The sequence below is a fragment of the Phasianus colchicus genome, chromosome 5 (assembly GCF_987193195.1).
Source record: "Phasianus colchicus chromosome 5, bPhaCol1.hap1.1, whole genome shotgun sequence".
In the NCBI taxonomy this organism is placed as follows: Eukaryota; Metazoa; Chordata; class Aves; order Galliformes; family Phasianidae; genus Phasianus; species Phasianus colchicus.
The window spans coordinates 61038282-61059305 of NC_143440.1; the positions used below are offsets into that span (position 1 = coordinate 61038282).

Genomic DNA, 21024 nt, shown 5'->3' on the forward strand with positions numbered 1-21024 from the left:
TATATGGAAATGTAATTGAGGGTGTACAAATAGTGGAATTGTGGAAAAGCAAACAAACAAACAAACAAAAAACAACGGCAAAAAGGTTAAGGAAAACAGTGAGTTTGAGATATTAGAGTTTGGGTCGGCACGAGAACACATCCCCCACACTACCCCCCCCACCGCGGCTTGTAAGAACAACTCGGTGCGAGAGAGAGGGCTGGGGGCCGGAGCCTCCCGCTGTAACTGTGCGGGGTGTATTAATTGTGAATGGGGATGGGACGGGACAGTGAGAGTGAGAATAGCTGTCATCTGCAGAGATCTCGGGAAACCCGACATCCCAGTGTAAGCACTGGAAGCCTGGGGAGGGGAGGGGAGGGGAGGGGCGGATGTGAAACAGAAATTACTAACATTATATTTTAGTAATGATGAAAGTCTGGAAAGTGAAAAGGGTTTGGGAAAAACACGGACTGAGGAAGGCAAAGTTGAGCAGGGTGTAACAGGGATGTCCTTACCTAGAAGAAGAGGTAAGGGGGAGCCTGGAAGGGCTCAGGGAGAGTTCCACCCCCACTGGACCGAAGGCAGCTGGGGAAGCAGGGTCAAGACACTTATTTTCTGATACGGGTGCCTCTTACTCTGTGCTACATCAAGAATTATTACCTGTAGATGATTTTTGTAATAGTTGTAGGAACTCTGGCAAGAGAAGTTTACTTTTGGGGGACCAATTAAATACAGGTTAGGAGAACAAGTAGGATTATACAAATTCTTGTACATGCCAGGTTCTCCAAAACCATTACTTGGGCATGATGTGTTAGAACAGTTGAATGTAGAGATTAAATTCAGTAGAGAAAATTGGAGCTAAGTGTCAAGCAAGACCAATTGACGGAAAATTTTAAGTCTGGCTTTAACACAAACTGGGAAAAGCAATGTTGTACCCCCAGAAGTTAGGTAAATCCTAAATCAGGCGTACACAGGATTGCAGGCATCAGGAATGCCTGGCAGAGCCAAAAATGCAGCCCAATAAAAGTTAAGTTAAAGATGGGAGCCAGCCCAACCAGGGTAAAGCAGTGCTCTTTAAGGATACAAGATTGCAGGAGGATAAAAGAAATAATAAATAACTTTTTGAATTTTGGATTATTAATTGGATAGAAATCCAAATAGAACACCCCAATCTTGCAAATGAAAAATTGGATGGCAAGAGCTATAGTTTGGTTCAAGCTTTGAGGGCAATTAATAGAAATGTTGAATATATACAACCCGTGGTGTATATCTTTATTAACCAAGTTAAGGAATAAGTAGGCGGGGTTTACCGTTCTGGATTTGAAGTACACCTTTTCCTGCCTGGTTTTGCCAAAGAAAGTCTACGATTATTTGCCTTTGAATAGGAAAACTCCAATATGGGAAGAAGGAAAAAAAAAAAAAATTAAAAATACACATATATATATAGAGATAAATAAATAAGAAAAATTCAGCTAACCTGGACAGTGTTACCCAGGGTTGTGAGAACAGCCCAGTGATTTTTGAGAACTGGTCAACTCGTGAGCCTGAGATTTGGGTTCCTCCATCTCACAGTGGAACTTCACTGCAGTACGTGGAGACTACGGTAACAAAGGAGGACTGTGTACAGTGGACTGTGAGTTTGCTGAATTTCTTGATTTAAATGGCTATCAAGTTTCTCAACAGAAAGCACAACTGATCAAAGAGAAGGAAGCAGTTTGCTGAATACCCAGAGCATCAACACAGAGCTACCTCCAAGCCAGCAGTGTGCACTGCAGGGAGGCTGTCTATGCCAGTTGGTCAGACCTACAGGAGGAACCGCTGGACAACGCTGAGGATTCCTGAATTCACTGACGGAAGCAGCTTTGTGAGACAAGGAAACTGTAAGGCAGGATATGCAGTAATGGCTACTGACAAGGTAATTGAAGCAAAACCATTACCTGTGGGGACTTCTGCTCAGAAGGCTGAAATAACTGCCTTGACAAGAACCTTAAATATATGGACAGATGCTAAATATGCTTTTGGGGTGGTACCCACTCATGGTACCATCTGGAAAGAGCGAGGTTTTCTTACACACATGGAAAACAAATTCAGCATGATGTAAATCTACCAAGGAGCAGCGTGGCTGTCGTACATTGTAAAGGACATCAGAAGAGTGACACTGTACAGGAAACTGGGAATATGATGGTGGATCAGGTGGCAGAACAGGCAGCTGAAGGAAAAGAAATTGGTGAACTGGCTTTAATTCCAGGCGGTAAACTTAAAATATCTGAACCTTAATCAGAACCTCTAAGGTATTGTAGAGAGGATAGAAATCTAATTAATAATTTAGAAGGGAAGAGAGCAAGCTGACAGGTGGGTGCACACCCAGATGGACACATTGTCGTGCTCTTTATTATTTTATAGAAATTGGCTCTAAGGGAACATAATAAAACACAAGGGGGTACAGACATCAGAAAGTAACTGTACAGTCCTAGTACCAGGACTGGGTACAAGAGGGGCTTGTTGGGAAAGGGAATCTTTTAGGACAACAGTTGCAAATTGATTTTTTTCAGAACTGCCAGGAAAAAGGAGGGTTTCGGTATATGCTAGTTCTAACAAATACCCTTTTCAGGGTGGCCAGAAGCATTCCCTTGCAGGACCAATAAAACCAAAGAAATGAAAGGTATTGCTGCAGGAGATTATACCAAGTGGGTGTCCTGCAGCAATACCCTTCAACAAGGGAACTCACTTTATTGCAGAGATTGTCCAACAGGTCAGTAAGCATTGGGAATAAATTGGCAATTGCACATATCACACAGACCACAGGCGTGTGGTCAGGTGGAAAAGATGAACTATCTAATTAAATCACAGGTTGTAAAACTGGGCCAGGAAGCTGGACTATCCTGGCCAAAGTTGTTGCCTTTGGCTCTCCTTAGGAGCAGAATGAAACCTAGAGCCAAAGAGGGGTTAAGTCTTTCAAAATACTGTACAAAAGGCCTTATGTTGTACAAACAGGATCTCTACCCAGGTAGGGAGTGAAATACTGAGCATGTGGTAAGTCTACAAGAACAGCTTCAGGAAATAGAGAAACTGGTTCTAGGAACTAGAGCCCAAGGCCTTGACGGCTTGATACATAATATTTTAACAAGAGATTATGTGTATATAGCAGATGTCTTTCACATTTGCCCCTGAAATCAAGGTGGGTAAATCTGTTCCAGTGCTGCTAACATCCCGCACAGCAGTGGTTAAGAAGGTCCCTCAAATACAATGGGATAATTGTTAGAAATGTTCATTTGATTAAGTGCAGCATTTGATGTAAATGTTTATGTATCTCTTGTGAAAAACATCATTGCAAAGTATACTTATATCAGTAATTGTTTGGTATGTGGGCAAGCTAAGGACTTAAACTTTTCACTTCTTGTTGTCCCTGATGATTTTAAGGCGAGAAATCAAATTGTTGCAGGGTTTGAGTTACTGTCCTTGTGGGTGATGATCAACAAGAATGTAGATTGGATTAACTACATTTGTTATAATCAGTGGAGATTTACAAACTATACAAAAGAGTGCAATAAAGGGAACTGCAGAACAGTTAGATGCCATAAGTAGGATGGCCTGGGAAAATAGAATCTCCTAAGATATGATACAAGCTGGGAGAAAAAAAAAAAAAAAAAAAAAGGGTGTATGTGTAATGCTGGGTACCGGTTGTTGCACCTTCATCCCAATAACACAGCTCCAGGTGATACAATAACTAAGGCATTGCAAGGGCTTACCACCCTTGCCAATGAACTGGCAGAAAAATCGGGGATACTTCTATCACTGGATGGTTGGAGTCCTGGTTTGGTGAATGGAATGGGGTGATTGTATCCACGTTTACTTCTTTCATAGTAGTAGCAGGAGCCCTGATGGCCACTGGTTGCTGTGTTATTCCCTGTGTGAGGGGACTGGTACAGTGATTGATCGAGACAGCACTATTGAAGCAAACACCAATGGAGTCACCACATTTGGATAAAATGATGGTATTAGAGGAGATGGGAAATAAAGAAAGTGGAGAAGAGGGAGATGTCTATAAAAGTGAAACTTTAAAAATTGCAGAAAGCAACAGTGTATGAAAAAAGAAAAAGGGGGGGAATTGTGGGAATCAAATGTTGTTTCTGCATTAGAATTGGATAATATTTTTTATTTCATGAACTCCGTTGTCATAGTTCTTTTTGGGAGTCCTTCTACTTAACTTGGGGAAGATCTCGGATAGTTTGCATCACTTATCCTCTAGCCAAATCTTCCCAGGAATGCCGCTCTGTATATAGGTGTATATATGTATATTTTGTCACACACACTGCAAGAATATCCTGCACGAGATCAAACCGGAGAACAAGTCATGGTATGCCCGAGGAAGCGCCTGAAGAGACATCTGAAGGCCTGCCATCATCCCCCCCCAGTGCTCTTTGTTTAACGAAGACTTTGGAGACAAACACCATATCGATACGATGACAAGAAGAGCACTGAGACTTCTTGGAAACAACAGGATGGCTGCTGACTGACACCAGATAACACACGAATCAACAAACGTAAACTGATAAGATTGTGAACCTGGAGCACCCAGCAAATGGGGAAACTGGGCAGGGGATGGATAAAGGGAAAAACAGGGTATAAAGATTGTCATCTTGTGTCCATAGGTGCGCTCCTGCTTGCGGGACGCCCGCCATTGCAATTGCAAATAAAATCTGCCTCTCTGGATGTGGAAGAGGCCTCCTTGAGCTGCTGGACTGTTTCCCGCAGCTGCACGGTAAGGAGGCTGAATGTCTGCTTGAATGTCACTGGCACCTCCTGGTACCGCCTGCTACCTCCCTGTGTTATCTCCTCTCATTTCTGTGGCTCTGACCCCACACGTCAACCCCATGTCCCCTCAAGTCCCCCCGTGCCCCCTGGCCAACTTCGCTCCGGGTCAATGTCACCATGGGGTTGACAGGGATAGGGATGCCTGTGGGGTGCGTGGAGTCCTGGGAGAAGTTGATGGCCGTGCGCAGTGGGGTGATGGTGTCCTCGTCTGTGACAGTGGGGTGGGGGCAGTGCCCCACAAGTGGGGGTCATTGCCCCCAAAATGGGGCTTGTGCCCCACGCGTGCGGGCAACTTGCATGGGGACTGCATTCTGTGATGCTTTGTCCTTTCTCCAAATGTTCTGTGACTTCAGCAATCCCACGTCGTGCCGCAGCAGAAATGGGGTCCTGCAGTACGTCAGTGATCTCTGACTTGAGGTGCGCAGGGGCTGCACGAAGTACGCACGCTGCAGCCTCCCAACTTCTTTGGGCTTTGGGATCGATGTTTGAGCCAAAGGGCTACACGCTGCCATATGGGCAGGTGCCAGGTTCACCCGCTGAGGACACCAAATCCTAAAATAATTTCACAATGGTCTTTAATTGCTGTGCGAGTAGATGACACACGTTTCTCACTGGGAAGCCATAAGCTGACCCCGACAGTTTGGCAGACAGCACTCGCTCCATTCACACTGTAATCGCAGCCCTTTGCTGTCCAGGCTGCACACACAGCTTCTCAGCACCTTGCTGCATTAGTACTGAAATTTGTACTCCCCTACTTATTAGAAATTTCACCAGTAGCCTTTGAGGACAGACTGGAATCAAAATATGTGGGCCTTCATAGCTCGTCTTTTTTTTTTTTTTCTTTTTTTTTCCTTCATGCTTTTATGGGAACTTTGAGATCACAGCCTGAAGCAGTGACGGAGCACCTGGTGAGGGGTGTAGCCCTGCAAGCACAGGTGGATGCAGTGCACCTGTGGGACCAGATGGGGCTGAGCCTGGCTCCACCCCTCCCTCACCTCATTTAAGGGCTGGCAGCCCCAAAGGCAGGGTTTCTTCCTGGAGACTGCCTCCTGTGGATTGTTGGGTGAGCTCTGGTTCTTGGAAGGAGGTGTTTCTTTATTGCAGGGCTTTGGTCTCTGCCTTTCTAAGGGGGTCCTAAGCTGGGTCAGCTACTGAAGGAGCTATCTCTGCTATGCCTGTCCTTATGATGCCCTTCAATTGTTCTCTGACGGGAATGAAGGGGTTATCTCCCTTTCTCTGAACTGGTAATGGAGGGACTGATGTTTGTTCCGTTCGTTTGCTCTTGTCTCGTTTCTGGAATGCTTCAATCGCCCCAAGGTAATGCTGGTTGGCTGACTGAGCATTGCAAATCTGGAAATGCCTGGAGCTAATGTGCTTTTCCGTAAAGGGATTCTGTGTTCTCCAGATCTTCTTTGCAGCTCTTTTTAAGTTGAATATCTTCCCGTGAAGTCTCTGTTCCCTCTTTCGTGATTCTCCTTGCATGATCTCCAACCTGGGACTCCAAACTTGGTTTCTCTGCTACCACGTTGCCCCAACTCTTTTTATGGCACATTCCCTCTGTGTCCTTGTGTCCTGTTTGTGTCTTGGAGTCCTCCCTGTGTCTTCTGCCCCCCTGTCCCCTCTGTGTCTCCTGTGCCACGTATTAATTTCACCCATGCTGAGTATTGTTTAAGGGCACGTATTTAAATTATGCTCCGTGTCTCTTTGGATCCTGTTCTGTTTTGCAGCTCGATGGGGTTTAAGGGTTCCTGGGGCTCTTCTAGTTAGTGGTTTAAGCACTGTGAAATCTGTGGAGCAGATAATAGAACACCACGAATCCCTTGTATGCAGGTGGGTTTTGTGATGGCTGTGGGACACTCACTTAGAGATGGAATGGGGGTCACAAGGGGCTCGCCTTGCTCCCTGGGGTTTATTCTTCCAGCCCAATAAGCTACGTGGCTGGTGATAGAGTGTGGTGCATGTATCAGGCTGGGACCTGAGCTTAAGAAAACCCCCAGCCCCAGTGGCCGTTTTCTTCATCCTCGCTTAGTGTAATACAGTCTCCACTACTTGAGCATACTGAACACAAGTATTCTGTTCCTGTTTTGTCTGGTTCTCTCCTAGACCTCCCTTACAGATTTGTCAGTAGTAACAGATGTCAGGGCATAGTTCTCAGGGCACGTTGTGGCCGACCACCCCAGGGTCCTAGGGTTCTTTCTGTTTTTATGGCAGATCCGGCTTCATCTTTATAGGAAACAAAGGATTGTCGTCTACTGGATCACTTTGTCTGGATCACCCCAGATATCTCCATCCCAATTGTCAGGGGATGCTGTTAGTTTCCTAGTCTGTATGATACCCAACCTCCCCACCCCTCTTCCTTCCATCCCCTGACCGCCATTCAATAGCCAGCTCTGCAGCTGTGGGACCCACCAGTGTGATGAAGCAGTACCTCTGGTGTGCTGAATACTGGCACTGGCACAGAGAGGCTCTATGGCTGATGTGAATCTTCCTGACTGGACTACTTGGTGAGTTTCCCCAGAGCTGTTGAGCACACAGGCTTCCCTACCTACCCTGGTTGCTCACCATGCCATCGATGTCCTTTGTGGACATGGCTTCAGGTATCATACCAGAGACTCCTTAGAGTCGGAAGCAACCATTTACGATGGTCTAGTCTGACTTGCCCACAATGAACAGGGACATTCACAGCTAGATCAGGTTGCCCTGCGTGTCACCTTGGAAGGGACAGGGCATCCACCGCATCTCTGGGCAACCTGGTCTGCTGTGCAGAATCACAGAATGTCCTGGGTTGGAAGGGACCTGGAGGATCGTGAATCTCCAACCCCCCCCTGCTACGTGCAGGGCCATCAACCTCCACATTTCATACTAGACCGGGCTGCCCAGGGCCCCATCCAACCTGGCCTTGAACACCTCCAGGGATGGACGGGGCATCCACAGCCTCTCTGGGCAGCTGTTCCAGCACCTCACTGCTCTCTCTGTGAAGAACTTCCCCCTGACATCCAACCTAAATCTTCCGTCCCTCAACTTAAAACATTTCCCCTTGTCCCTTGCTATGAAAGATATTTTCCTTATATCTAACCTAAATTTTCCCTTCTTCTTTCCTTCAGCTCCCCTTTGGGTATCGGTATGGCTGTTACCAGGTCACCTCGGGGCCTTCACTTCTCCAGGCTGAACAGCCCCAGCTCTCTCAGCCTGTCCTCACAGGTGAGGTGTTTGATCCTTCGGTTCTTTTTTTTTCTTGTGGCCGTCCTCTGTATGTGCTCCAATGGGTCCATGTCTCTTCTGCACTGAGGGCTCTTCATATGGACACAGTACTCCAGGTGAGGCCTCTTCAGCACAGAGCAGAGGGGCAGGATCACTTCTTTTCACCTGCTGACCGCACATCTTTTGGTGCAGCCCAGGGTGTGGCTGGTTTTCTGGGCTGGGAGGGCACTTTGCTGGCTCGTGTACAGCTTGGCATCCACCAGGTCTTTTGGGACAGGCCTATGCTCAGCCTTTTCATCCCCCAGCATGTATCGGTAGTGGGGGGTTCTCTTGTCCCGGGTGCAAGACACTGCGCCTGGGTTTGTTGAAGCTGATGAGGTTTGTCTGTGCCCACTGCTCGAGCCTGTCGAGGTCCCTGTGGTTGGCGTCCCGTCCCTCTGGCGTGTCACTGCTCCCCACAGCTTGGTGTTGCCAGCAAACTTTCTGAGGGTGCGCTCGATCCTGCTGGTGATGCCACTGATGAAGATACTGAAGAGTCTCAGCCCCAGCACGGACCCCTTTGAGATGCCATTCATCACCGATCGCCATCCAGACACGGAGCCGTTGGCTCCTGCACCCGATCCTGCAGCCGGTTCTTTGTCCATTGAACAGTCCGCTCACCGAATCCGTATCCTTCCAAGTTGGAAAGAAGGATGTTGTGTGTGAGGCCTTGCTGAAGTCCAGGTGGATGATATCAGTGGTTCTTCACTTGGCTATTGATGCAGTGACGCCATCACAGACGGCCACTAGATTGGTCAGGCAGGATTTACCCTTGGTCCTCTGGGTGCTCCAACAGGTCCCTGTCTTTTCTGCGCTAAGGACTCTACACCTGGGCGCGATCCCTAGATATGGGATCACGTAGAATATCGTCTCAGATAAGGGAAACCACTTTACTTCACAAGTCCTACAGGAGCTAATGAGAACTCTAGAAATCAAGCGGGAGTTCCGTACTCACCAGCACCCTCCTTCTTCAGGGAAAGTAGGATGGATCGGTCAGATGCTGACAAAGCGCTTGTCAAAATGGATTTTAGAGACCAAATGACCATGGCCAAAGCGTTTACCTGTAGCCCTTCTCAGAATACGAACCGCTCCCAGAAAAGACTTGGGAGTATCACCGTACGAAATGCTGTTTGGGTTGCTGTACTTGGGAGGGAGAGGTGAGATGCCCTCTCTTGAAACCAAGGATAAGTTTCCTAAGAACTACATACTCGGGTTGTCTGCTTCTCTGTTATCCCTCAAGGGACATGGACTGCTGTCTTGAGCTCCACCTCTGGAATTTCTAGTGCCCTCATTCCGTGCTGGAGGCTGGGTCCTAACACGCACGTGTAAGGAATCAAAGCTTCAGCCCGAGTGGGATGGACCATTTCAGGTGCTGCTGCAGTGGATGTCGTCTGCCTTGACTTCAGCAATGCTTTTGATACAGTCTCCCACGACATCCTGCAAATGAAGCTGAGGAAGCGTGGGATAGATGAGTGGACAACGAGGTGGGCTGAGAACTGGCTTACTGGCTGAGCTCAGGGGGCGGTGATCGGCGGTGCGGAGTGCGGTTGGAGAGCTGTGAGTGGCGGTGCTCCCTGGGGGCTGGTGCTGGGTCTGGTTGTGAAAGGTAGGTTGTGTTTTTGCAGTAGAAGCTTTTAGTGTTTTCTGTACGTAGTATTGACCTTCACTGAACTTATAACCCTCTTGTGAAATAGCTGTTTTCCTTCCACTAAGAAAGCTGTTGAACAGAGTAGAAAGTTAAAGATTGGGGGCGTTCTGACTGGGGTAGAAGTGAGCCAGGTGCAAAACAAGGCAAAGATGCGGGGTGGAGAAAGAGAGCCCAGCACAGGGCAGAACGCATGTGCTCACTCTTGGAAATATGGCCCTCGTGGCCAATCGGGGGAACTGCATCGAGGTTGTTTCAGCGGTCTCTGGTGCCCCCACGCGGTCAATCGGCAGAATTGCGGCAGCGTTGCTATGTCGCCGCAGGCAGCAGGGTGCATGCGCGCAGGCACGCGGAAGTGGTGCTCTGTCCCCTGGGAAGTAGTGCGCATGCGCCACAGAGCTTTCCAATCGCACACATTTCTTCGAAGCCCTGAGGTGCAGGTGAGCAGTCAATACTTGGACCTTCGGCTCCGCGACACTTTTCTCTCTTCCGATCCAGAATGCTCCTCGTCTGTTTCCTCGGGCGGTTTTATGCCCCGGTCTGCTTCGAGAACGTACTGAACGCACTGCAAACGACGGCGCGTGCGTTTTGCGGCCGTGAGGAAAGCGTGCGTATTGCGGCGCCGAGGCTGGCGCGCGCGCAGAGCACGTGACACACACGCATTGCGGGGCACAGACAGGCGCATGCCCCGTTCGGAGCAGAATCCAGTGCGTGCGTAGCGCTTTTTTTTTTCCTTCTTCTTCTTCTTCTTTTTTTTTTTTTTTTAAACCACTGGCGCATGCGTCGTGCTTTCTCATGAATCGCGCGTCCGTACTCCGTGCTGTTGTCTGGAGAACCGCGCCGGCGTAGTGCGGTGCGGAGACTGCCGCGTGCGCGGTGCCTTGCTTGGCCCGTGCGCGTTGCTCTCGCGAGACTTGCTTTTCCAGGAACGCTGCCGTGCAGGGCTGGGGCTGGAGCCCCAAACGTCTGCTCCTCCACCGCGGCGGCAAGCACGTTGGGTGCCACGAGGCGCTGAGGGGCAGCCGTGAGCCGGCCCGGTCCGTTCCCGGGTGGGCTCGGGCATAAATCGGCGGAAATAGACGAGGGGCATCCTGGATTAGAAGGGGAAATTATCGCTGAGCCGGCGCTCCGAGAATCGGCTGCTTGCCCGTCCCCGCAGTGGTCTGTCGAAACAATTGCTATCTTTCAGTTGACGGGCGCGTGTTCGCTATTATCTGGAGGACTGATCACCATAGAGAGCGGCGGATTAGCGGCGCAGAGCGGTTAAAACGCCACTTCCGCGTTTCTACGCGCATGCGTTGTACCGCTTGCCGGCCTGAGCAGCGGGCAGCGGCAGTTCCGCGGATTGGCCACGAGGTGGCAGCAGAGACCGCGGGAAGAACTCCGGCGGCATTGCCGGGGACCCGCGGCGCAGGCCGTGGCGATCCGTTCTGCGTTGTGATGACGGGGGAAGAGCGCGAAGTTAGAAGCGGGGGGAAAAGACGAAGAAAACAAAGGGAAACTATTCCAGACCCCGGAAAGCTGTGCTAAGTGCTTATGAATATCTGTTACAAAAGAAAACAGACTCGTTTTTGCCAGCATCCATTGCACTGTTTCTAAATATTCACATACCGAAATGGAACTGCCCGGCAAATTTAACGATAACGAAATAAAGCACTTTGGCAGAAAGCACAGGGCTATATTAACGTTTGCTCAGCCTCTGTCTTGTTCACATTTTAATGTATTTTTTCCAAGGTCTTTCTTCAACTCCAGGTTTCATTTTTGGCTTTTCATTCTTTTTAATGCCATAAAACGGATACTTTTAGGCCCTAGCAGGTCTACGCAGGCAGAGACAAAGTTGCAGTTCTGAGATTCTTGGGGACTGTTACATCATTTCCACAAAGATTAACAAAACCTGCAGTTCTCCACTGAAGTTTACAGATGGAAAACACGAATTCAGCTGCATAGAAAGAATCGATGTGTCACAGCTGCCAGCGGCAGGACGGCCAGAGAGTTGTGCAGGTCCACCCGGCTCAGCTGCACCTTTTTTATCTGCCCTTCTCTGGTCCACCTGCAGCTGGACAGATAGCCCACAAGGGCACGGGGGACGCAGATCCCCCCGGCCAGCTGCAGCAGTCGCTCCTGCCAGCGCTCCCTTTCCTCCCGACCATTCCCATTTTGCAGGCTGGTGCCCTGTGTGGCAGAGGAGGAGAGAGCTGCGGGCAGAAGGAAAACAGGGTGCTGGGATTCCTCCAGCCCGCTGCCAGATGTCTTCTCTGGCATGTTGGGGGTGGGCAGAGGACTGTGGGAGCAGCTTCGAGGCTCTGGGCAGGAGGGAAGGCAGCAAAGATGCAGCTTCAGGCAGCGGACTCTGAGCTGGAGCGGTGCAGCCAGGCACGGCTGCACAGCTCACAGTCTGGACACACGGAAGAAGTTCGTCCAGCTGAGGGCTGCAGGGCTGTCCTTACCAAGCGCTCCCCCATGCTGCAGTTCTGCATGGGCACCGATTGCTCAAGCTCTTCCCACTGCAGGAGCTCAGAAGCGACAACAGCCCTGACCCCAAACCAGGCAGGTAATGACAACATCCACACACAGATACATACCCGATACAGAATCTGGCACTCTACAGTCCTCCCAGAGCTTGTTGCTGCTTTTTAGGCTGCTCCACCGCTATTCTGTCCTTTTCCCTTCATTCCCCTATGTCTCGCCCCCTTCCTTCGCCCCGTGCCATCCCCATTCCTTTTTCAGGCTTCCTCCTTTCTTTCCTCACTTCCTTCCCCGTCCCTTCCCCCACAGGCAACGGCCTGTGTTCTGCTGCTGTTTCAGCTGACAATCCTGAAACCACACTTTTCAAAGACATTGGATCAGATCGCATACTGTCACTGATTTAAAAAAGAAAACAACAAGTGCAGTATTATGTACGGATAACAAACTCCTACCTGCTTGAAAAACAGTAGCAGCTCCTCATCCTGGAGTGTCACCATCACCCCCACGTTGGGCTGGCACTGCTCATCTGCCCCGCAGTGCTGCTCAAACTCCTGGCACAGCCTGCCACCTCCTTCTGTCACCTCCACGTGCCACCTCCTCTTGCCTCTGTAGTTCTGACCCCACGCGTCAACCCCATGTCCCTCCGTGTCCCCCCATGTCCCTGTGTCCCCATGTGCCCTCTCATGTCCCCTCAAGTGCCCCCACGCTCCCTGCCCCGCTTTGCTCCATGCTGATGTCGGCTTGAGGACAGGGACGGGGATGCCTGTGGGAGTGGAGTCCGGGGAGACGTTGCTGCCCATGCGCAGTGGGGTGATGGAGTCCTCGGGGCATGGCTGTGACAGTGGGGTGAGGGTAGCACCCCACAAGTGGGGATCATTGCCTCCAAAATGGGGCTTGTGCCCCCTGCATGTGGGCAAGTTGTACGGGGAGTGCGTTCTGGAGATGCTTTGTCTGCTCTCCAGATCTGCAGTGACTTCAGCAATCCCACGTCGTGCCGCAGCAGAAATGGGTCCTGCGGTACGTCAGTGATCTGTGACTTGAGGAGCACAGGGGCTGCACGAAGTACGCACGCTGCAGCCTCCCTACTTCTTTGGGGTTTGGGATTGATGTTGCAGCCCAAGGGCTACACAGTGCCTTACAGGCAGGTGCCAGCTTCACCCACTGAGGACACCAAATCGTAAAATATTTTCACGATGGTCTTTAATCGCTGCGTGAGTAGGTAATGCACATTTCTCACTGGGGAGCCATAAGGCTGACCCTGACAGTTTGGCAAACAGCACTCGCTCCACTCACACCGTAATCGCAGCCTTTTCGCTGCACATGCGGCTTCTCAGCATCTTGCTGCATCAGTATGAAAATCTGTGCTCTCCTACCTATGAGAAATTTTATCAGTTGCCTTTGAGGACATCTGACTGGAATCAAAATATGTGGGCCATCCTTGCTCATTCAGTGATAAACTTCCCCTTGCCAGACAGGCAGACCCAATTCACTTTTTTTTTTTTTTTTTTTTTTTTTTTTTTATTCATGACGTTATAGGAACTTTGAGATCACAGCCTGAAGCAGTGATGGAGCATCTGGTGAGGGGTGGTGCAGCCCTGCAAGCACAGGTGGAAGCAATGCAGCTGTGGGACCAGGTGGGGCTGAGCCTGGCTCCACCCCTCCCTCACCTCATTTAAGGGCTGGCAGCCCCCAAGGCAGTGTCTTTCCCTGGAGGCTGCCTGCTGTGGACTGTTGGGTGAGTGCTCTTTCCTGGAAAGAGGCAACTGGTTTTTGTTCTATGCTGTAGGGCTTTGATCTTTGCCCTCTGATCTGAGGGGATCCGAAGCTGGACTGGAGCAGCTATGTCTGCTATGCTTGTTCTTATTTTTCCTTTCAGCTCTTTTCTTAAGGGAGTGAAGGGGTTATCTCCCTTTCTCCGAACTGGTAATGGAGGGGCTGATGTACATTCCTTTATTTTGCTCTTGTCTCATTCCTGGAATGCTTCAGTCAGTCCCAAGGTAATGCCGGTTGGCTGACTGAGCATTGCAACTCTGGAAATGCCTGGAGCTAATGTGCTTTTGCGTAAAGGGATCCTGTGTTCTCCAGGTTTCCTCTGCAACTCTTCTTAAGTTCAGTACCTTCTTGTGAAGTCTCTGTTCCCTCTTTCATGATTCTCATTGCCTAATCTCCAACCTGAGACTCCAAACTCGGTTTGTCTGCTACCACGTTGTCCCAATCCATTTCATGACGCGTACCCTCTGCATCCCCCTCCATGTTCCCTCTGTGACCTCGTGTCCCGCCTGTGTCTGTGTCCTCCCCGTGTCCTCTGCCCACGTCCCCTCTGTGTCTCCTGTGCCACGTATTACTTCCGCCCATGCTGAGTATTGTTTAAGGGCACGTATTTAAACTATGTTCCGTGTACCTTTGGATACCGTTCTGTTTTGCAGCTCGATGGGGTTTAAGGGTTCCCGGGGCTCCTCTAGTTAGTGGTTCAAGCACTGTGAAATCTGTGCAGCGGATAATGGAACGCCGGAAATCCCTTGTTTGTGCATCGCTTGTATGCAGATGGGTTTTGCGATGGCTGTGGGACGCTCACTTCAAGATGGAATGGGGGTCACAAGGGGCTCGCCTTGCTCCCTGGGCCCAATAAGCTTCCGTCCCAATAAGCTTCGTGGCTAGTAGTAGGGTGAGGTGCATGTATCGGGCTGGGAGCTGAGCTTAAGAAAACCCCCGGCCCCAGTGGCCGTTTTCTTCATCCTCACGTAGTGTAATACAGTCTCCACTACTTGAGCATACTGAACACGAATATTCTGTTGCTGTTTTGTCTGGTTCTCTCCTAGGCCTCCCTTACAAATTTGTTAGTAGTAACAGATGTCAGGGCATAGTTCTCAGGGCACGTTGTGGCCGACCACCCCAGGGTCCTAGGGTTCTTTCTGTTTTTATGGCAGACCTGGCCTCGTATTCATAGGAAACAAAGGATTGTCTTCTACTGGACCACTTTGTCTGGATCACCCCAGATATCTCCATCCCAATTGTCAGGGGATGCTGTTAGTTTCCTAGTCTGTATGATACCCAACCTCCCCACCCCTCTTCCTTCCATCCCCTGACCCTCATTCAATAGCCAGCTCTGCAGCTGTGGGACCCACCAGTGTGATGAAGCAGTACCTCTGGTGTGCTGAATACTGGCACTGGCACAGAGAGGCTCTATGGTTGATGTGAATCTTCCTGACTGGACTACTTGGTGAGTTTCCCCAGAGCTGTTGAGCACACAGGCTTCCCCACCTACCCTGGTTGCTCACCATGCCATCGATGTCCTTTGTGGACATGGCTTCAGGTATCATACCAGAGACTCCTTAGAGTCGGAAGCGACCATTTATGATGGTCTAGTCCGACTTGCCCACAATGAACAGGGACATTCACAGCTAGATCAGGTTGCCCTGCGTGTCACCTTGGAAGGGACAGGGCATCCACCGCATCTCTGGGCAACCTGGTCCACTGCGCAGAGTCACAGAATGTCCTGGGTTGGAAGGGACCTGGAGGATCGTGAATCTCCAACCCTCCCCCCTGCTACGTGCAGGGCCATCAACCTCCACATTTCATACTAGACCGGGCTGCCCAGGGCCCCATCCAACCTGGCCTTGAACACCTCCAGGGATGGACGGGGCATCCACAGCCTCTCTGGGCAGCTGTTCCAGCACCTCACTGCTCTCTCTGTGAAGAACTTCCCCCTGACATCCAACCTAAATCTTCCGTCCCTCAACTTAAAACGTTTCCCCTTGTCCCTTGCTGTGAAAGATATTTTCCTTATATCTAACCTAAATTTTCCCTCCTTCTTTCCTTTAGCTCCCCTTTGGGTATCGAGAGGCTGTTACCAGGTCACCTCGGGGCCTTCACTTCTCCAGGCTGAACAGCCCCAGCTCTCTCAGCCTGTCCTCACAGGTGAGGTGTTTGATCCTTTGGTTCTTTTTTTTTTCTTGTGGCCGTCCTCTGTATGTGCTCCAATGGGTCCATGTCTCTTCTGCACTGAGGGCTCTTCATATGGACGCAGTACTCCAGGTGAGGCCTCTTCAGCACAGAGCAGAGGGGCAGGATCACTACTTTTCACCTGCTGACCGCACATCTTTTGGTGCAGCCCAGGGTGTGGCTGGTTTTCTGGGCTGGGAGGGCACTTTGCTGGCTCGTGTACAGCTTGGCATCCACCAGGTCTTTTGGGACAGGCCTATGCTCAGCCCTTTCATCCCCCAGCATGTATTGGTAGTGGGGGGTTCTCTTGTCCCAGGTACAAGACACTGCGCCTAAATTTGTTGAACCTGATGAGGTTTGTCTGTGCCTGCTGCTCAAGCCTGTCTAGGTCCCCCTGGCTGGCATCCCGTCCCTCTGGCGTGTTGCTGCTCCCCACAGCTTGGTGTTGTCAGCAGGGTTTCTGAGGGTGCGCTCGATCCTGCTGGTGATGTCACTGACGAAGATATCGAAGAGTCTCAGCCCCAGCATGGACCCCTTTGGGACACCACTCATCAGCAGTCGCCATCCAGACATGGAGCCATTGACCGCTGCTCTCTGGACTCCCTCCTGCAGCCGGGTCTTTGTCCATTGAACAGTCCACCCATCGAATCCGTGTCCTTCCGATTTGGAAAAAAGGATGTTGCGGGGTATTGTGTCAAAGGCCTTACTGAAGTCCTGGTAGATGATATCAGTGGCTCATTGCTTGTCTATTGATGTCTAGGGACACCATCACAGACAGCCAATGGATTAGTCAAGCAGGATTTACCCTTGGTGAAGCCGTGCTGGTTCTCCTGTGTCACCTCCCTGACATGTGTGTGCCTTAGCGCGACTTCCACGAGGATCTACTCTGTGCTCTTTCCCAGCACGGAGGTGAGACTGTTATGTTGGTAGTTCCCAGGATCGTTCTTTCTTCCCTTCTTAAAAATGGTTGGTGCTGCCTTTTCTCCATTCACCGGGGACTTCACCTGATTGCCATGACCTTTCAAATATCATTGAGAGTGGCTTGGCAGCTACATCACCAAACTCCCTTATGACTCTGTGATGCGTCTAATCGGGTCCTATAGAATCCTGGATTTCCGGTTCTACAGGTGGACTGGAACCTGGGGGTGGCAGGGACGGCACTGCTTCCTCAATCCCCACCTGCCAAATCTAATATTTGAGGGCTGTGTGATGAGCACACGTTAGAGAAGACGGAGGCAGAACTGTCGAGTACCTCAGCCTTCTCCTTGTCTGTTACCAGCTACAGTGCTGCTGGTAAGCAGCATCGTGCACAGAGCACAGCTGCCTTGCTCAGAGAACGGGGCACTGCAGTGCACTTCTGTGCTGGAGGCGCTACCTTGCACGTGCGGGACAGTGCCTTCATCATTGTATTGCAATCAACAGGTGGTGGCAGGGAACCGCAGTGCTCCTGGGTGGTGTAACAGCTGCACCGAGAAATCTGTGGCTCCTCATGAGAGCAGCGAGAAATAGAAAGTCTCGTTTCCTGGAATGCTCTGACTTTGCTGACTGGCTGCTGGTTGCCCAAACTGGTAAGGACAATGTAACTCCCATCAGTGTTTACCCATTGCTTACTACAATGTAGTAACAGTGTTACTGTGCTGCAGGCTACTCTATAGTCTGCCTGTTTTCTTCCTCCTGAGTTCTTGACTCTGGCCTTTCCCGGCAGTCTTGCCCGTGCCTTGGCTTTCTTTTGGGTGTACCTTGTGGCGTTTTCTTTGCCCTTGCCCTTTCCTTGGCAGTTCTCTATGGCGTTTTCCTTGCCCTTGCCTTTGCCTGCCCTGGGTGTTCTGCTTGCCTTTGCCTTGCTGGGATGGGCTGGGAGGCAGCATTAACTTTCTTCTTGACCTGAACCCCAAGCTTTGCGGAGCTTCGGCGCTGCTCGTAAGAGCAATGTGCACGGGGTGCAGCCCCCGCATATGTGGGGCAGTGCCTTCATTACTGTATTGTGTTTAACAGGTGGCAACGGAAGAGGGTCTGCTGTTTCTCCAAACAACATTGTTTGCTATCCTGTCTCTGGAATGCAAGGTAGCATGCTTGGACAGTAAGGCCACAAATTAACAAAGCAGCAGCAAATTGGTGGATGGAATTCTGGAGTTGTAGCTGATAAGACGACTGCCTGGAGTGAGTCAAGCATCCTTCAGCTTGAACCAGGTCAGAGTGTGCACAGCAAGAAAGACATGGCCTTCATCAAAAGACCACCAGATGACCCTGAGAGGTACCTCACATGTGTAAAAGAACTGAGACCTGGGGCGAGAAAAAATGTCAATCCTACTGGGGACTCGCTGTAATAACTCAACCTTTCCTTGGACTTCCCCCAGACGGCGAGCTCGGGCTTTACAGGCTAGAGGTGGAGCTAACACAGAGACCTCTGGATTTTCAAAAAGGAACAAGAAGGCTGAGAATCGGGTGCTTTGTTTGACGTTTTTACTGGCTGTCCTACTTAAGGATTCTGCCTGTCCATAGGCACGTTTGGTTGGTTTGGCTGGAACTTAGGAGCCTGGTGCTTATGACTTCAGTTCTTTGTGATACAGAGCTGCGCCCTTTGCTGCCCAGGCCAAATGCACGTGTTGTTGGAAGAGATTACTCTATGCATTTTACTTTTTTTTCTTTAATGCTTTTAAAGAGTGAGAGTGGTATACGCCTTCAAACAGGTAACACACAAAACTTGTTTGTTTGTTTGTTTTCCTTTTTTCCTCCGAGCACTGGTTCGGGGAAATATGGATGCTTTCTTCTCTGCCGCTATGTTTCCTGCAGTGGAATTTGGGGAATGGCTTCTGTTGTTGGTTTTTCAATACTGAAGAAACATAGCATTCTTTTTATTCTGCCTATGTAGAACTCCCTTTGTTTCCTCTGTAGTTTTGAGTTGTGCTCTGGAACAGAATGTTCAGCTGAATCTAGAACAGCTGCCAAAGAGGAGTCTGCGGGCAAGTGGCTCTGGATTTCCCAGGCAGAGGTCGTAAAGCTCCTTGCCTGCTCACAAAGTGTTCTCATTGTTTTTATACAGTGTTCTATTTTACTGCTGTATTGAGACTTTTATGAAAAATCCTTTGTTTCCCAAAGGTGATGCTGAGAAACACGCCTCATGATGACTTATGCATACCTCACATTTCATATTAATTCTCCCTTTGGGTCAAAAGTAGACCAAATCCTTGAAACCGTGCCTGGGAATCCCACTGATATTGAAACAGTTCAGCAGTGGTGCCCATGGTCAGAACGCCCTGCGGCGGCAGATCCTGGCACTGACTGTGAATGGAAGAACTGACAACAAATCGCTCGATATCAAAATTGACCCGGTGGATATTTACAAGCGCCGGGAGACCCAGACAGGATCTCAGAGTTGCATGGCCAGGTACAGAAGTTGTTTTACTGGTGGTTTTTTTTGTTTGTTTTCTTTTGCAACGTTAAGGATTGTTAATCATTCCTTGCCATCCTTGGCTTCACTGCGCCCTCCTGTCCAACTGACACCAGCTTTTTCATCACCTCAGTTGCCTTCAAAAAAAAAAAAAAAAAGCATGACAAAATCAATTTGATGATGACTTTATTTATTTATTTACCGATATTCTTAAGCACTTAGCAGAGTTTTGCTGGGCATAGAAGTTTTCGTTGTTTTTCTTCATCTTGTTCCAATTGACGTAATTTTCTCCTCCCTCAACCCCCACCTAACTGCGTTTTTCCTCTGCCCTCACGAGAGAGAAGGAACGGAGCGCCAGAAGCTGCGGCGCGGCTCCGCGTCAGTCCAGTCGGAGCTGTTGTTTCCGCGGTCTCTGGTGCCCCCTCGTGGCCAATCGGTGGAATTGCGGTCGCGTATGTTCGGTGCCGCAGGCAGCATTACGCATGCGCGCAGGCACGCGGAAATGGCGTACGTACGTTCACATCGCTCTGCGCAGCGAATCTGCCGAGCTTTGTTATGGTTAGTCCTCCAGTCAACAGCACGCATGCGCCAGAGAACTCATAAATAGCTTTCAAATCTACCAGGCCCTGAGATGCAGTCGAGCAGTCAATTCCTGCTGGCTCAGCAACGGTTTTCTCTCTTGCTGTCGGAAGTGCTCCTTGTCTACTTCCTCGGACGGTTCGACGCTCGAGCCTGCCTCGGGAACAGGCACATGCGTAGTGCGGTGCGGAGGGTGGCGCTTGCGCAGTGCAGCGTCTAGGCTTGGGCACGCGTAGTGCTCTGCCGAGAGGGGCGCATGCGTAGCGCCGAGCCGCTACCGGCACATGCGCACTGCAGTGCCCGGGCTCGCGCGTGCGCGTTGCTCTCCCGAGGCTCGCTGGTCGCGGGTTGCTGCCGCGTCGGTGCTGCTGCACGCCAGTACCGCGACCGCGAATCTCCGAGCTGCTCGCGTTCCACTGCCGCTGACGGTGCAGGGCTGGGGGTGGAAAGGGACTCTGCTGGTTCACCGGGGCGGAGAGGAAGTTGGATGCCACGAGGCGCTGAGGGGCAGCTGTGAGCCCAACCGGTCCGCTTCCGCGTGGGCTTGGGCATAAAAGGGCGGAAATAGACGAGGGGCATCCTGGATTAGAAGGGGGAGAATATCGCTGGGCCGGCGGTCCGGGAATCGACTGCTTGCCCGTCCCCGTCGTGGGCTGTCGAAACATTTGCAGTCTTTAAGTGGACGGGCGCACGGTCGCTATTAGCTGGAGGACTGATCACCATAGAGAGCGGCGCATTAACTGCGCAGAGCGGTTAAAACGCCACTTCCGCATTTGTACGCGCATGCGTTGTGCTGCTTGCGGGACGCGGCGACAGACAGCGGCAGTTCCGCGCATGGGCCACGAGGTGGCAGCAAAGACCGCGGAAAGAACTTTTCTGACGGGATTGACCTGCGTTTTTCTCCCCTGGCGACCCGTTCTCTCTGTCTTGTGATGGCGGGAGAAGAGCGCGAAGTTAGAAGCGGGGG

At 50.6% G+C, this 21024-nt stretch overlaps 1 protein-coding gene across 3 annotated transcripts in view; it reads left to right on the forward strand.

The window, feature by feature from the left end:
* Positions 1-1416: 1416 nt before the first annotated feature.
* LOC149917990 (uncharacterized) overlaps positions 1417-21024 on the forward strand; it is a 45918-nt gene continuing 26310 nt past the window's right edge. Inside the window, exons 1-6 of one of the 3 annotated variants that reach the window (XM_090141973.1) lie at positions 1417-4741; positions 7899-7995; positions 15968-16063; positions 16467-16773; positions 16848-17655; positions 18083-19475. In XM_090141973.1, the coding sequence (XP_089998099.1) occupies positions 4562-4741; positions 7899-7995; positions 15968-16063; positions 16467-16773; positions 16848-16950 (783 nt within the window). In that variant the 5' untranslated portion in view covers positions 1417-4561 and the 3' untranslated portion in view covers positions 16951-17655; positions 18083-19475. Of the gene's footprint in view, positions 4742-7898; positions 7996-13686; positions 13881-15967; positions 16064-16466; positions 16774-16847; positions 17656-18082; positions 19476-21024 lie in introns of those variants that run through there. The other 2 variants (XR_016467212.1, XR_016467213.1) reach the window with 2 other exon arrangements.